This window comes from Gallus gallus (assembly GCF_016699485.2).
Source record: "Gallus gallus isolate bGalGal1 chromosome 36 unlocalized genomic scaffold, bGalGal1.mat.broiler.GRCg7b 36_unloc5, whole genome shotgun sequence".
Lineage (NCBI taxonomy): Eukaryota > Metazoa > Chordata > Aves > Galliformes > Phasianidae > Gallus > Gallus gallus.
The window spans coordinates 11,737-25,614 of NW_024095965.1; the positions used below are offsets into that span (position 1 = coordinate 11,737).

The following is a 13,878-nucleotide window of genomic DNA, read 5'->3' on the forward strand; positions in this document are numbered from 1 at the left end:
TAGGGACCCAAGGACCCGCATAAGGACCCCATAGGGACCCCATAGGGACCCCAATCCCCCCATAGGGACCCCAGGACCTCATAGGGACACCAGGACCCCCATAAGGACCCCATAGGGACCCCATAGAGACCCCATACAGACCCCATACAGACCCCAGAACCCCCTGAAGGATCCCATAGAGACCCCAAGACCCCCATAGGGACCCCATAGGGGCCCCATAGGGACACTGGGACCCCCATAGGGACCCCATAGGAACCCCATAGAGCCCTCATTCTGCCCCATAGACCCCCATAGACCCCCAACACCCCAATAAATACCCCCCCCATAAATACCCCATCCATCAGTATAGGGTTGGGGGGAAGGGGGCTCAGGGGGGCCGGGGGGGTTGGGGTCGGAAGAGACCGCCCCATAGAGTCCCCAAGGCCCCCATAGGGACCCCATAGAGACCCCATAGAGGCCCCATAGAGACCCCAAGACCCCATAGGGACCCCATAGAGACCCAAAGCCCCCCATAGGGACCCCATAGAGACCCCAGGACCCCCATAAGGACCCCATAGGGACCCCATAGAGACCCCAGGACCCCCATAAGGACCCCATAATGACCCCATAGGGACCCCATAGAGACCCCAGGACCCCCATAAGGACCCCATAGGGACCCCATAGAGACCTCAGGACCCCCATAAGGACCCCATAGGGACCCCATAGAGACCTCAGGACCCCCATAAGGACCCCATAGGGGCCCCATAGGGACCCCATAGAGACCCCATAGAGACACTGGGACCCCCATACGGACCCCATAGAGACCCGAAGCCCCCCTAGGGACCCCAGGACCCCCATAGGGACCCCATAGTGCCCTCATTCTGCCCCATAGACCCCCAGCACCCCAATAAATACCCCCCCAGGACCCCAATAAATACCCCATCCATCAGTATAGGGTTGGGGGGAAGGGGGCTCAGGGGGGCCGGGGGGGTTGGGGTCGGAAGAGACGCCAAGCCCCCCTGCACAGGAGGCCGAACCAATAGAGCTGTGGGGCCAGGAGGGCGGCGGCGGCCATATTGTAGGCGGGGGGGAGGACGGAGGGGACCCTAAAAAGGGGGACCCCGATATGGCGCCCGTAGGCCCAGTAGAGGTACGGGAAGAGGAGGACGCGGCACCCCAAAAAGGTCAGCAGAGTGGCGGCCCCATTGAGCTTGTGGAGGGCCGTGTGCTGCAGGCCGTACTGCAATGGGGGGCACAAAAAGGGGGGGTCAGGGGGGATCTATGGGGTGGGGGGGGTCACATATGGGGGGGTTTGGGGGGGTTGGGGGTCACATATAGGGGGTTTGGGGGGATCTATGGGGTGGGGGAGTCAGATAAGGGGGGGTTTGGGGGGGTTGGGGGTCACATATGGGGGGTTTGGGGGGATCTATGGGGTGGGGGAGTCAGATAAGGGGGGGTTTGGGGGGGGTGGGGGTCACATATGGGGGGATTGGGGTATCTATGGGGGGTTGTGGGGCGGCCCCATTGAGCTTGTGCAGGGCCGTGTGCTGCAGGCCGTACTGCAATGGGGGGGGAGCAGAAAAAGGGGGGGTCAGGGGGGGCTGGGGGTCATATGTGGGGGGGGTTGGGGGTTTGGGGGTCACATATGGGGGGTTTGGGGGGGGTTGGGGGGGGTTGGGGGTATCTATGGGGTGGGAGGGGTCACATATGGGGGGGTTTGGGGGTCACATATGGGGGGTTTGGGGGGATCTATGGGGTGGGGGAGTCAGATAAGGGGGGGTTTGGGGGGGTCTATGGGGTGGGGGGGGTCACATATGGGGGGGTTTGGGGGGGTTGGGGGTCACATATGGGGGGTTTGGGGGGATCTATGGGGTGGGGGGGTCAGATAAGGGGGGGTTTGGGGGCTTCTATGGGGTGGGGGAGTCAGATAAAGGGGGGTTTGGGGGGGTGGGGGGGTCATCTATGGGGGGGTTGGGGGCTTCTATGGGGTGGAGGGGGTCACATATGGGGGGGTGGGGGGGTTTGGGGGTATCTATGGGGAGGGGGGGGTCACATATGGGGGGGTTGGGGGCTTCTATGGGGTTTGGGGGGCACATATGGGGGGGTTTGGGGGGGGTTGGGGGTATCTATGGGGTGGGAAGGGTCACCTATGGGGGGGTCTGGGGGTCACATATGGGGGTTTGGGGGGATCTATGGGGTGGGGGAGTCAGATAAGGGGGGGTTTGGGGGCTTCTATGGGGTGGGGGGGGTCACATATGGGGGGGTTTGGGGGGGTTGGGGGTCATATATGGGGGGTTGGGGGGGTGGGGAGGTCACATATGGGGGGGGTTGGGGGGGTTGGGGGGGTTGGGGGGATCTATGGGGTGGGAAGGGTCACCTATGGGGGGGTTTGGGGGTCACATATGGGGGTTTGGGGGGATCTATGGGGTGGGGGGGTCACATATGGGGGGGTGGGGGGGGTTGGGGGTATCTATGGGGTGGGAGGATCACATATGGGGGGGGTTGGGGGCTTCTATGGGTTGGGGGGGGTCACATATGGGGGGGTTTGGGGGGGTTGGGGGTATCTATGGGGTGGGGGGGTCACATAAGGGGGGTTGGGGGGGGTTTGGGGGGGTTGGGGGTCACATATGGGGGGGTTTGGGGGGGTTGGGGGCTTCTATGGGGTGGGGGGGCACATATGGGGGGGTTGGGGGGTCACATATGGGGGGTTTGGGGGGATCTATGGGGTGGGGGGGTCACATATGGGGGGGTTTGGGGGGATCTATGGGGTGGGGGAGTCAGATAAGGGGGGTTTGGGGGTCATATATGGGGGGTTGGGGGGGTGGGGAGGTCACATATGGGGGGGTTTGGGGGGGTTGGGGGGATCTATGGGGTGGGGGGGGTCACATAAGGGGGGGTTTGGGGGGGTTGGGGGGGTGGGGGGTATCTATGGGGTGGGGGGGGTCACATATGGGGGGGTTTGGGGGTCACATATGGGGGTTTGGGGGGATCTATGGGGTGGGGGAGTCAGATAACGGGGGGTTTGGGGGGTTGGGGGGTCACATATGGGGGGGTTTGGGGGGGTTGGGGGCTTCTATGGGGTTTGGGGGTCACATAAGGGGGGGTTGGGGGGGGTTGGGGGTATCTATGGGGTGGGAGGGGTCACATAAGGGGGGTTTGGGGGGATCTATGGGGTGGGGGGGTCACATATGGGGGGGTTTGGGGGGATCTATGGGGTGGGGGAGTCAGATAAGGGGGGGTTTGGGGGGGTCTATGGGGTGGGGGGGGTCACATATGGGGGGGTTTGGGGGGGTTGGGGGGTCACATATGGGGGGTTTGGGGCTTCTATGGGGTTGAGGGATCACGTATGGGGGTATCTATGGGGTGGGGGGGGTCACATAAGGGGGGGTTGGGGGGGTCTATGGGGTGGGGGGGTCACATAAGGGGGGGGGTGGGGGGGTTTGGGGGGGTTGGGGGTCACATAGGGGGGGTTGGGGGGGGTTTGGGGTCACATATGGGGGGTTTGGGGGGGTTGGGGGTCACATATGGGGGGGTCTGGGGGGGATTGGGGGGGTTTGGGGGCTTCTATGGGGTGGGGGGGTCACAGATGGGGGAATTTGGGGGGGTTGGGGGGATCTATGGGGTGGGAGGATCACATACGGGGGGGTTGGGGGGTCACATATGGGGGGTTGGGGGCTTCTATGGGGTGGGGGGGTCACATATGGGGAGGTTTGGGGGGGTTGGGGGTCACATATGGGGGGGTTTGGGGGGTTTGGGGGTATCTATGGGGTGGGGGGTCACATATGGGGGTGTTGGGGGTCATATATGGGGGGTTGGGGGGGTGGGGAGGTCACATATGGGGGGGTTTGGGGGGTTGGGGGTATCTATGGGGTGGGGGGGGTCACATATGGGGGGGTTAGGGGGGGATTTGGGGGGGTTGGGGGTATCTATGGGGGGGTTTGGGGGGTCACATATGGGGGGTTTGGGGCTTCTATGGGGTGTGGGAGTCACATATGGGGGGGTTTGGGGTATCTATGGGGGGGCTGTGGGGTGGCCCCATTGAGCTTGTGGAGGGCCGTGTGCTGCAGGCCGTACTGCAATGGGGGGGGAGCAGAAAAAGGGGGGGTCAGGGGGGGCTGGGGGTCACATATGGGGAGGTTGGGGGTCACATATGGGGGGTTTGGGGGTATCTATGGGGTGGGGGAGTCAGATAAGGGGGGGTTTGGGGGGGTCTATGGGGTGGGGGGGGTCACATATGGGGAGGTTGGGGGTCACATATGGGGGGTTTGGGGGGGTTGGGGGCTTCTATGGGGTGGGAGGGGTCACATAAGGGGGGGTTGGGGGGGTCTATGGGGTGGGGGAGTCAGATAAGGGGGGGGTTTGGGGGTCACATATGGGGGGTTGGGAGGATCTATGGGGTGGGGGGGTCACATATGAGGAGGTTGGGGGGGTTGGGGGGTCACATATGGGGGGTTTGGGGGGATCTATGGGGTGGGGGAGTCAGATAAGGGGGGGTTTGGGGGGGTTGGGGGTCACATATGGGGGGTTTGGGGGGATCTATGGGGTGGGGGGGTCACATATGGGGGGGTTTGGGGGGGTTGGGGGTCACATATGGGGTGGGAGGATCACATATGGGGGGGTTGGGGGGTCACATATGGGGGGGTGGGGGGGGTGGGGGAAACTATGGGGTGGGGGGGTCACATATGGGGGGGTTTGGGGGGATCTATGGGGTGAGGAGTCAGATAAGGGGGGGTTTTGGGGGGTGGGGGGGTCATCTATGGGGGGGTGGGGGGCTTCTATGGGGTGGGGGGGGTCACATATGGGGGGGTGGGGGGGTTTGGGGGTATCTATGGGGAGGGGGGGGTCACATATGGGGGGGTTGGGGGCTTCTATGGGGTTTGGGGGGCACATATGGGGGGTTTGGGGGGGGTTGGGGGTATCTATGGGGTGGGAAGGGTCACCTATGGGGGGGTTTGGGGGTCACATATGGGGGTTTGGGGGGATCTATGGGGTGGGGGGGTCAGATAAGGGGGGGTTTGGGGGGTTGGGGGGTCACATATGGGGGGGTTTGGGGGGATCTATGGGGTGGGGGGGTCACATATGGGGGGGTTTGGGCGGGTTGGGGGGTGCGGGGGTCACATATGGGGGGTTGGGGGGGATCTATGGGGTGGGGGGGGTCACATATGGGGAGGTTGGGGGGGTTTGGGGGTCACATATGGGGGGTTTGGGGTATCTATGGGGTGGGGGGGTCACATATGGGGGTATCTGTGGGGTGGGGGGTTTGGGGGGGGACATCTTTGGGGGTGTCATAGAGTGGGGACAGCTGTGGGGCAGATGGGACGCTGCGGGGTGGGGACATCTATGGGGCGGATGGGATCTATGGGGCAGATGGGATCTATGGGGCGGATGGGGTCTATGAGGCGGATGGGATCTATGGGGCGGATGGGGCATCATCTATGGGGCGGATGGGGGATCTATGGGGCGGATGGGGGATCTATGGGGCAGATGGGGGATCTATGGGGCGGATGGGGGATCTATGGGGCAGACTGGAGATCTATGGGGCCGATGGGGGATCTATGAGGCGGATGGGATCTATGGGGCGGATGGGATCTATGGGGCAGATAGGGCATAATCTATGGGGCGGATGGGGGATCTATGGGGCAGATGGGGGATCTATGGGGCGGATGGGGGATCTATGGGGCAGATGGGATCTATGGGGCGGATGGGATCTATGGGGCAGATAGGGCATAATCTATGGGGCGGATGGGGGATCTATGGGGCAGATGGGATCTATGGGGCAGATGGGATCTATGGGGCGGATGGGGTCTATGAGGCGGATGGGATCTATGGGGCGGATGGGGGATCTATGGGGCAGAGGAGCAGATCTATGGGCCGGATGGGGGATCTATGGGGCAGATGGGGCATCATCTATGGGGCGGATGGGGGATCTATGGGGCGGACGGCATCTATGGGGCGGATGGGGGATCTATGGGTCAGAGGGGGGATCTATGAGGCAGATAGAATCTATGGGGCAGACGGGATCTATGGGGCGGATGGGGGATCTATGGGGCGGACGGGATCTATGGGGCGGACGGCATCTATGGGGCGGATGGGGGATCTATGGGTCAGACGGGAGATCTATGGGGCAGACGGGATCTATGGGGCAGACGGGGGATCTATGGGGCGGATGGGATCTATGGGTCAGATGGGGGATCTATGGGTCAGATAGGATATCTATGGGGCAGACGGGAGATCTATGGGGCAGACGGGATCTATGGGGCAGACGGGGGATCTATGGGGCGGATGGGGGATCTATGGGGCGGATGGGATCTATGGGTCAGATGGGGGATCTATGGGTCAGATAGGATATCTATGGGGCAGACGGGATCTATGGGGCAGACGGGATCTATGGCTGATCTATGGGTCAGATGGGGGATCTATGGGGCGGATGGGGGATCTATGGGGCAGACAGGAGATCTATGGGGCAGATGGGGGATCTATGGGTCAGATAGGATATCTATGGGGCAGACGGGAGATCTATGGGGCAGACGGGATCTATGGGGCAGACGGGATCTATGGCTGATCTATGGGTCAGATGGGGGATCTATGGGGCAGATGGGGGATCTATGAGGCAGAGGAGGAGCTCTATAGGGCGGATGGAATCTATGGGGCATACTGGATCTATGGGGAGGATGGGGGATCTATGGGGCAGACGGGATCTATGGCTGATCTATGGGTCAGATGGGGGATCTATGGGGCGGATGGGATCTATGGGGCAGACGGGGGATCTATGGGGCAGACGGGATCTATGGGGCAGACATGAGATCTATGGGGCGGATAGGATCTATGGGGCGGATGGGGGATCTATGGGGCGGATGGGGGATCTATGGGGCAGAAGGGATCTATGGCTGATCTATGGGGCGGATGGGGGATGTATGGGGCGGATGGGATCTATGGGTCAGATAGGATATCTATGGGGCAGACGGGAGATCTATGGGGCAGACGGGATCTATGGGTCAGATGGGGGATCTATGGGGCGGATGGGGGATCTATGGGGCAGATGGGATCTATGGGGCGGATGGGATCTATGGGGCGGACGGGATCTATGGGGCAGATGGGGGATCTATGGGGCAGACGGGATCTATGGGGCAGACGGGATCTATGGCTGATCTATGGGTCAGATGGGGGATCTATGGGGCAGACGGGATCTATGGCTGATCTATGGGTCAGATGGGGGATCTATGGGGCGGATGGAATCTATGGGTCAGATGGAAGATCTATGGGGCAGACGGGATCTATGGGGCAGATGGGGGATCTATGGGGCGGACGGGATCTATGGGGCGGATGGGGGATCTATGGGGCAGATGGGGGATCTATAGGGCGGATGGAATCTATGGGGCAGATGGGATCTATGGGGCGGATGGGGGATCTATGGGGCAGACGGGATCTATGGCTAATCTATGGGGCGGATGGTGGATGTATGGGGCGGATGGGATCTATGGGGCAGACGGGAGATCTATGGGGCAGATGGGGGATCTATGGGGCAGATGGGGGATCTATGGGGCGGACGGGATCTATGGGGCGGATGGGATCTATGGCTGATCTATGGGGCGGATGGGGGATCTATGGGGCGGATGGAATCTATGGGTCAGATGGAAGATCTATGGGGCAGACGGGATCTATGGGTCAGATGGGGGATCTATGGGGTGGAAGGGATCTATGGGGCAGATGGGATCTATGGGGCGGATGGGGCATCATCTATGGGGCGGATAGGGGATCTATGGGGCGGATGGGGGATCTATGGGGCAGACGGGATCTATGGGGCAGATGGGATCTATGGGGCAAACGGGGGATCTATGGGGCAGACGGGATCTATGGGGCGGATGGGAAATCTGAGGGATGGATAGAATCTATGGGGCGGATGGGGGATCTATGGGACAGATGGGGGATCTATGGGGCAGACAGGATCAATGGGGCGGATGGGATCTATGGCTGATCTATGGGTCAGATGGGGGATCTATGGGGCGGATGGGGGATCTATAGGGCGGGTGGAATCTATGGGGCAGACGGGATCTATGGGGCAGAGGAGGAGATCTATGGGGCGGATGGGGGATCTATGGGGCAGAAGGGATCTATGGGGCGGATAGGATCTATGGGGCAGACGGGATCTATGGGGCGGACGGGATCTATGGCTGATCTATGGGTCAGATGGGGGATCTATGGGGCAGACGGGATCTATGGGGCAGACGGGATCTATGGGGCAGACATGAGATCTATGGGGCAGACGGGATCTATGGGGCAGACGGGATCTATGGCTGATCTATGGGGCGGATGGGGGATCTATGGGGCAGAAGGGATCTATGGGGCAGAACGCACCATGATGAGGACCTTTCCCAGGCAGACGAATGGAGTGCTGAGCTCCGCCATCAGCAAACAGCCCAGGAAGAAATCGCCCTTTCCCTGACGCCACAGCTGGGGGGAAACGGGGCCTTTTAGGGCCTTTTAGGGTCTTTTAGGGCCTTTTGGGGTCTTTGGGGGTCTTTTGGGTTTTTTTGGGGGGGTTTGGGGGGGTTTTTTTTGGGGGTCTTTTGGGGCCGCCCGACGGCCGCTGGGAGCGCCCCGCTGCAATGCGGACCTCCACCGCCAGGGGGCGCTCTTCCGTCGCACGGCCCGATGTGTCACAACGCCGCAGCGACACCGAGATGGGACCGCGGCCCCACGGCGACCCCATAAGGACCCATAGGGACCCCATAGGGACCCCATAGGGACCCCATAGCGACTCCATAGGGACCCCATAGGAACCCCATAGCGACCCCATAGCGACTACATAGGGACCCCATAGAGACGCCATAGCGACCCCATAGGGACTCCATAGGGACCCCATAGCGACCCCATAGGGACTCCATAGGGACCCCATAGGGACTACATAGGGACCCCATAGGGACTCCGTAGGGACCCCATAGCGACCCCATAGCGACCCCATAGCGACCCCATAGGGACAGGGACCCCATAGCTACCCCATAGGGACTCCATAGGGACCCCATAGCGACCCCATAGGGACCCCATAGGGACCCCATAAGGACTGCGACCCCATAGGAACCCCATAAGGACCCCATAGGGACCCCATAGCGACCCCATAAGGACCGTGACCCCATAGTAACCCCATAAGGACCCCATAGGGACCCCATAGGGACCACGACCCCATAGGGACCCCATAGGAACCCCATAGGGACCCCATATGGACCCCACAGAGACCCCATAGAGACCCCATAGGGACCCCATAGGGACCGCGACCCCATAGCGACCCCATAAGGACCCCATAACGACCCCATAGAGACCCCATAGGGACCCCAAAGGGACCACGACCCCATAGGAACCCCATAACGACCCCATAGAGACCCCATAGCTACCCCATAGGGACCCCATAGGGACCGCGACCCCATAGCGGCCCCATAGAGAGCCCATAGTGACCCCATAAGGAACGCGACCCCATAGCGACCCCATACGGACCGCGACCCCATAGGGACCCCATAGGAACCCCATAGGGACTCCATATGGACCCCATAGAGACCCCATAGAGACCACGACCCCATAGGGACACCATAGGGACCCCATAGGGATCCCATAAGGACCGCGACCCCATAGCGACCCCATAAGGACCGCAACCCCATAGGGACCCCATAAGGACCCCATAAGGACCGCGACCCCATACCGACCCCATAGGGGCCGCGAACCCATAGGGACCCCATAGGGACCCCATAAGGACCGCGACCCCATAGGAACCCCATAAGGACCCCATAGGGACCCCATAGGGACCCCATAGGGACTCCATAGGGACCGCGACCCCATAGCGGCCCCATAGAGATCCCATAGCGACCCCATAAGGAACGCGACCCCATAGGGACCGCGACCCCATAGGGACCTCATAGGAACCCCATAGGGACTCCATATGGACTCCACAGAGACCCCATAGAGACCCCATAGGGACTCCATAGGGACCCCATAGAGACCCCATAGAGACCGCATAGGAACCCCATAGGGACTCCATATGGACCCCATAGAGACCACGACCCCATAGGGACCCCACAGTGACCCCATAGGGACTCCATACGGACCCCATAAGGAATGCGACCCCATAGGAACCCCATAGGGACCCCATAGCGACCCCATAGAGACCGCATAGGAACCCCATAGGGACTCCATATGGACCCCATAGAGACCACGACCCCATAGGGACCCCACAGTGACCCCATAGGGACTCCATACGGACCCCATAGGGACTGCGACCCCATAGGGACCCCATAGGGACCACATAGAGACCCCAGAGGGACCCCATAGGGACTCTATAGGGACAGGGACCCCATAGGTTCCCCATAGGGACCGCGACCCCATACCCCCTCATATCCCCCCATATTCCCCCATAGAGACCCCATATCCCCCCATACTGACCCCATATCCCCCCATAGAGACCTCATATCCCCCCATACCCCCCGATAATGCCCCCATATCACCCCATAATGACCCCATATCCCCCCATAGAGACCCCATATCCCCCATATCCCCCCATATCTTCCCATAATGACCCCATACCCCCCCATAGAGACCCCATATTCCCCCATAGAGACCCCATACCCCCCCATAATGACCCAATATCCCCCCATAGAGACCCCATATCCCCCCATATCCCCCCATAAGGACCCCATACCCCCCCATATCCCTCCATATCCCCCCACAATGACCCCATATCCCCCCATATCCCCCCATAATGATCCCATATCCCCACTTAATGACCCAATATCCCCCCATATCCCCCCTACAGACCCCATACCCCCCCATAGTGACCCCATACCCCCCATATCCCCCCATATCCCCCCATAAGGACCCCATGCCCCCCCATATCCCCCCATAAGGACCCCATGCCCCCTCATATCCCCCCATAATGATCCCATATCCCCACTTAATGACCCAATATCCCCCCATATCCCCCCATACAGACCCCATACCCCCCCATAATGACCCCATATCCCCCCATATCTCCCCATAATGACCCCATATCCCCCCAAATCCCCCCATATCCCCCCATAGAGACCCCATATCCCCCCATAATGACCCCATATCCCCCCATATCCCCCCATAATGACCCCATATCCCCCCATATCCTCCCATAATGACCCCATATCCCCTCAAATCCCCCCATATCCCCCCATAATGACCCCATATCCCCCCATATCCCCCCATAATGACCCCATACCCTCCCATATCCCCCCATATCTCCCCATAATGACCCCATACCCCCCCATAATGACCCCATATCCCCCAAAATCTCCCCATAGAGACCCCATATCCCCCCCACAATGACCCCCTAATGCCCCACCGTGGCCACGGGGAAGCAGACGAGCACCATGGCTGCGTGGTGCAGCACCCAACCCCACAGTGACCCCATATCCCCCCTTAATGACCCCACATCCCCCCATAATGACCCCATACCCCCCCATATCCCCCCATAATGACCCCATAGAGACCCCGTACCGCCCCATACCCCCCCCATATCCCCCCATACCTCCCCATATCCCCCCATAATGACCCCATACCCCCCCATATCCCCCCATAATGACCCCATATCCCCCCACAATGACCCCATATCCCCCCAAATCCCCCCATATCCCCCCAAATCCCCCAAATCTCCCCATAATGACGCAATATCCCCCCATAGTGACCCCATATCCCCCCTTACAGACCCCATACCCCCCCATATCCCCCCATACAGACCCCATATCCCCCCACAATGACCCCATATGCCCCCATATCCCCCCATAGAGACCCCATATCCCCCCATAATGACCCCATATCCCCCCATAATGACCTCATACCCCCCCATATCCCCCCATAATGACCCCATATCCCCCCATAGAGACCCCATATCTCCCCATAATGACCCCATATCCCCCCATAATGACCCCATATCCCCCCATATCCCCCCATAATGACCCCCTATCCCTCCATATCCCCCCATATCCCCTCATAGAGACCCCATATCCCCCCATATCCCCCCATTCAGACCCCATACCCTCCCATAGTGACCCAGTATCCCCCCATATCCCCCCATAATGACCCCATAGAGACCCCGTACCGCCCCATAGCCCCCCCATATCCCCCCATACCCCCCATATCCCCCCATAATGACCCAATATCCCCCCATATCCCCCCATAATGACCCCATAGAGACCCCGTACCGCCCCATAGAGACCCAATATCCCCCCATATCCCCCAAATCTCCCCATAGAGACCCCATACCCCCCCATAGTGCCCCCTAAAGCCCCACCGTGGCCACGGGGAAGCAGACGAGCACCATGGCTGCGTGGTGCAGCACCCAACCCCACAGTGACCCCATATCCCCCCATATCCCCCCATAATGACCCCATATCCCCCCATAGAGACCCCATATCCCCCCATAGAGACCCCCTATCCCTCCATATCCCCCCATATCCCCCCATAATGACGCCATACCACCCCATATCCCCCCATAATGACCCCATACCCCCCCATATCCCCCCATATACCCCCACAATGACCCCATATCCCCCCAAATCCCCCCATATCCTCCCATAATGACCCCATATCCCCACTTAATGACCCCATATCCCCCCAAATCTCCCCATAATGACGCAATATCCCCCCATAGTGACCCCATATCCCCCCATAGAGACCCCATACCCCCCCATATCCCCCCATATCCCCCCACAATGACCCCATACCCCCCCATAATGACCCAATATGCCCCCTTATCCCCCCATAGAGACCCCATATCCCCCCATATCCCCCCATTCAGACCCCATATCCCCCCATAATGACCCCATACCCCCCAATATCCCCCCATAATGACCCCATATCCCCCCATAGAGACCCCATATCCCCCCATAATGACCCCATACCCCCCCATATCCCCCCATAATGACCCCATATCCCCCCACAATGACCCCATATCCCCCCAAATCCCCCCATATCCCCCCAAATCCCCCCAAATCTCCCCATAATGACGCAATATCCCCCCATAGTGACCCCATATCCCCCCATAGAGACCCCATATCCCCCCATTCAGACCCCATATCCTCCCATAGTGACCCCATACCCCCCCATATCCCCCCATATCTCCCCAAATCTCCCCATAGAGACCCCATATCCCCCCATAGAGACCCCATATCCCCCCAAATCCCCCCATATCCCCCCCTAATGACCCCATATCCCCCCATAATGACCCCATATCCCCCAATATCTCCCCATAGAGACCCCATACCACCCCCTAATGACCCCATACCCCCCCATAATGACCCCCTAATGCCCCACCGTGGCCACGGGGAAGCAGACGAGCACCATGGCTGCGTGGTGCAGCACCATGAGGAGCTCCCGGCGCAGGAAGGCGACGACGGCGGCGGAGGGTCCCGGGTGGTCTTCGTGGCCTTTGAGGCGGCGGCGGTGGCGGTGGCAGAGGAACATGGCGTACACGTCGTACACGAAGTACGGCACCGCAAACGGGGGGTAGGCCGAGGCCAGCCAGTGTCTGCAAAGGGGGGCAGGGGGGGTTGGGGTCAATGGGGGTCATGGGGACATTGGGGTCAATGGGGGCAATGGGGGCATTGGGTTGATGGGGGTGATGGGGGTGACGGGGACATTGGGGTCAATGGGGGCATTGGGGGGAAGGGGGGGGATAGGGAGCAATGGGGTCATTGGGGTCAATGGGGGCAATGGGGGCAATGGGGGCCATGGGGGCATTGGGGGCAATGGGGTCAATGGGGCCAATGGGAGGATGGGGGTGATGGGGGCCATGGGGTCAATGGGAGCAATGGGGGCAATGGGGCCAATGGGAGGATGGGGGTGATGGGGGCCATGGGGGCAATGGGGTCAATGGGGGCATTGGGGACA

The 13,878-nt window shown here is 60.8% G+C and overlaps 1 protein-coding gene across 1 annotated transcript; it reads right to left on the reverse strand.

The window, feature by feature from the left end:
* Positions 1-827: 827 nt before the first annotated feature.
* Positions 828-13,548, reverse strand: TLCD3B (TLC domain containing 3B; the record flags this gene model as incomplete). Its single annotated transcript, XM_040656849.2, has 3 exons — positions 828-1,219; positions 8,335-8,430; positions 13,303-13,548. Coding segments are annotated over 3 exons (609 nt in total), but the record flags the coding sequence as incomplete, so codon positions are not given.
* Between the last annotated feature and the right edge of the window lie 330 nt (positions 13,549-13,878).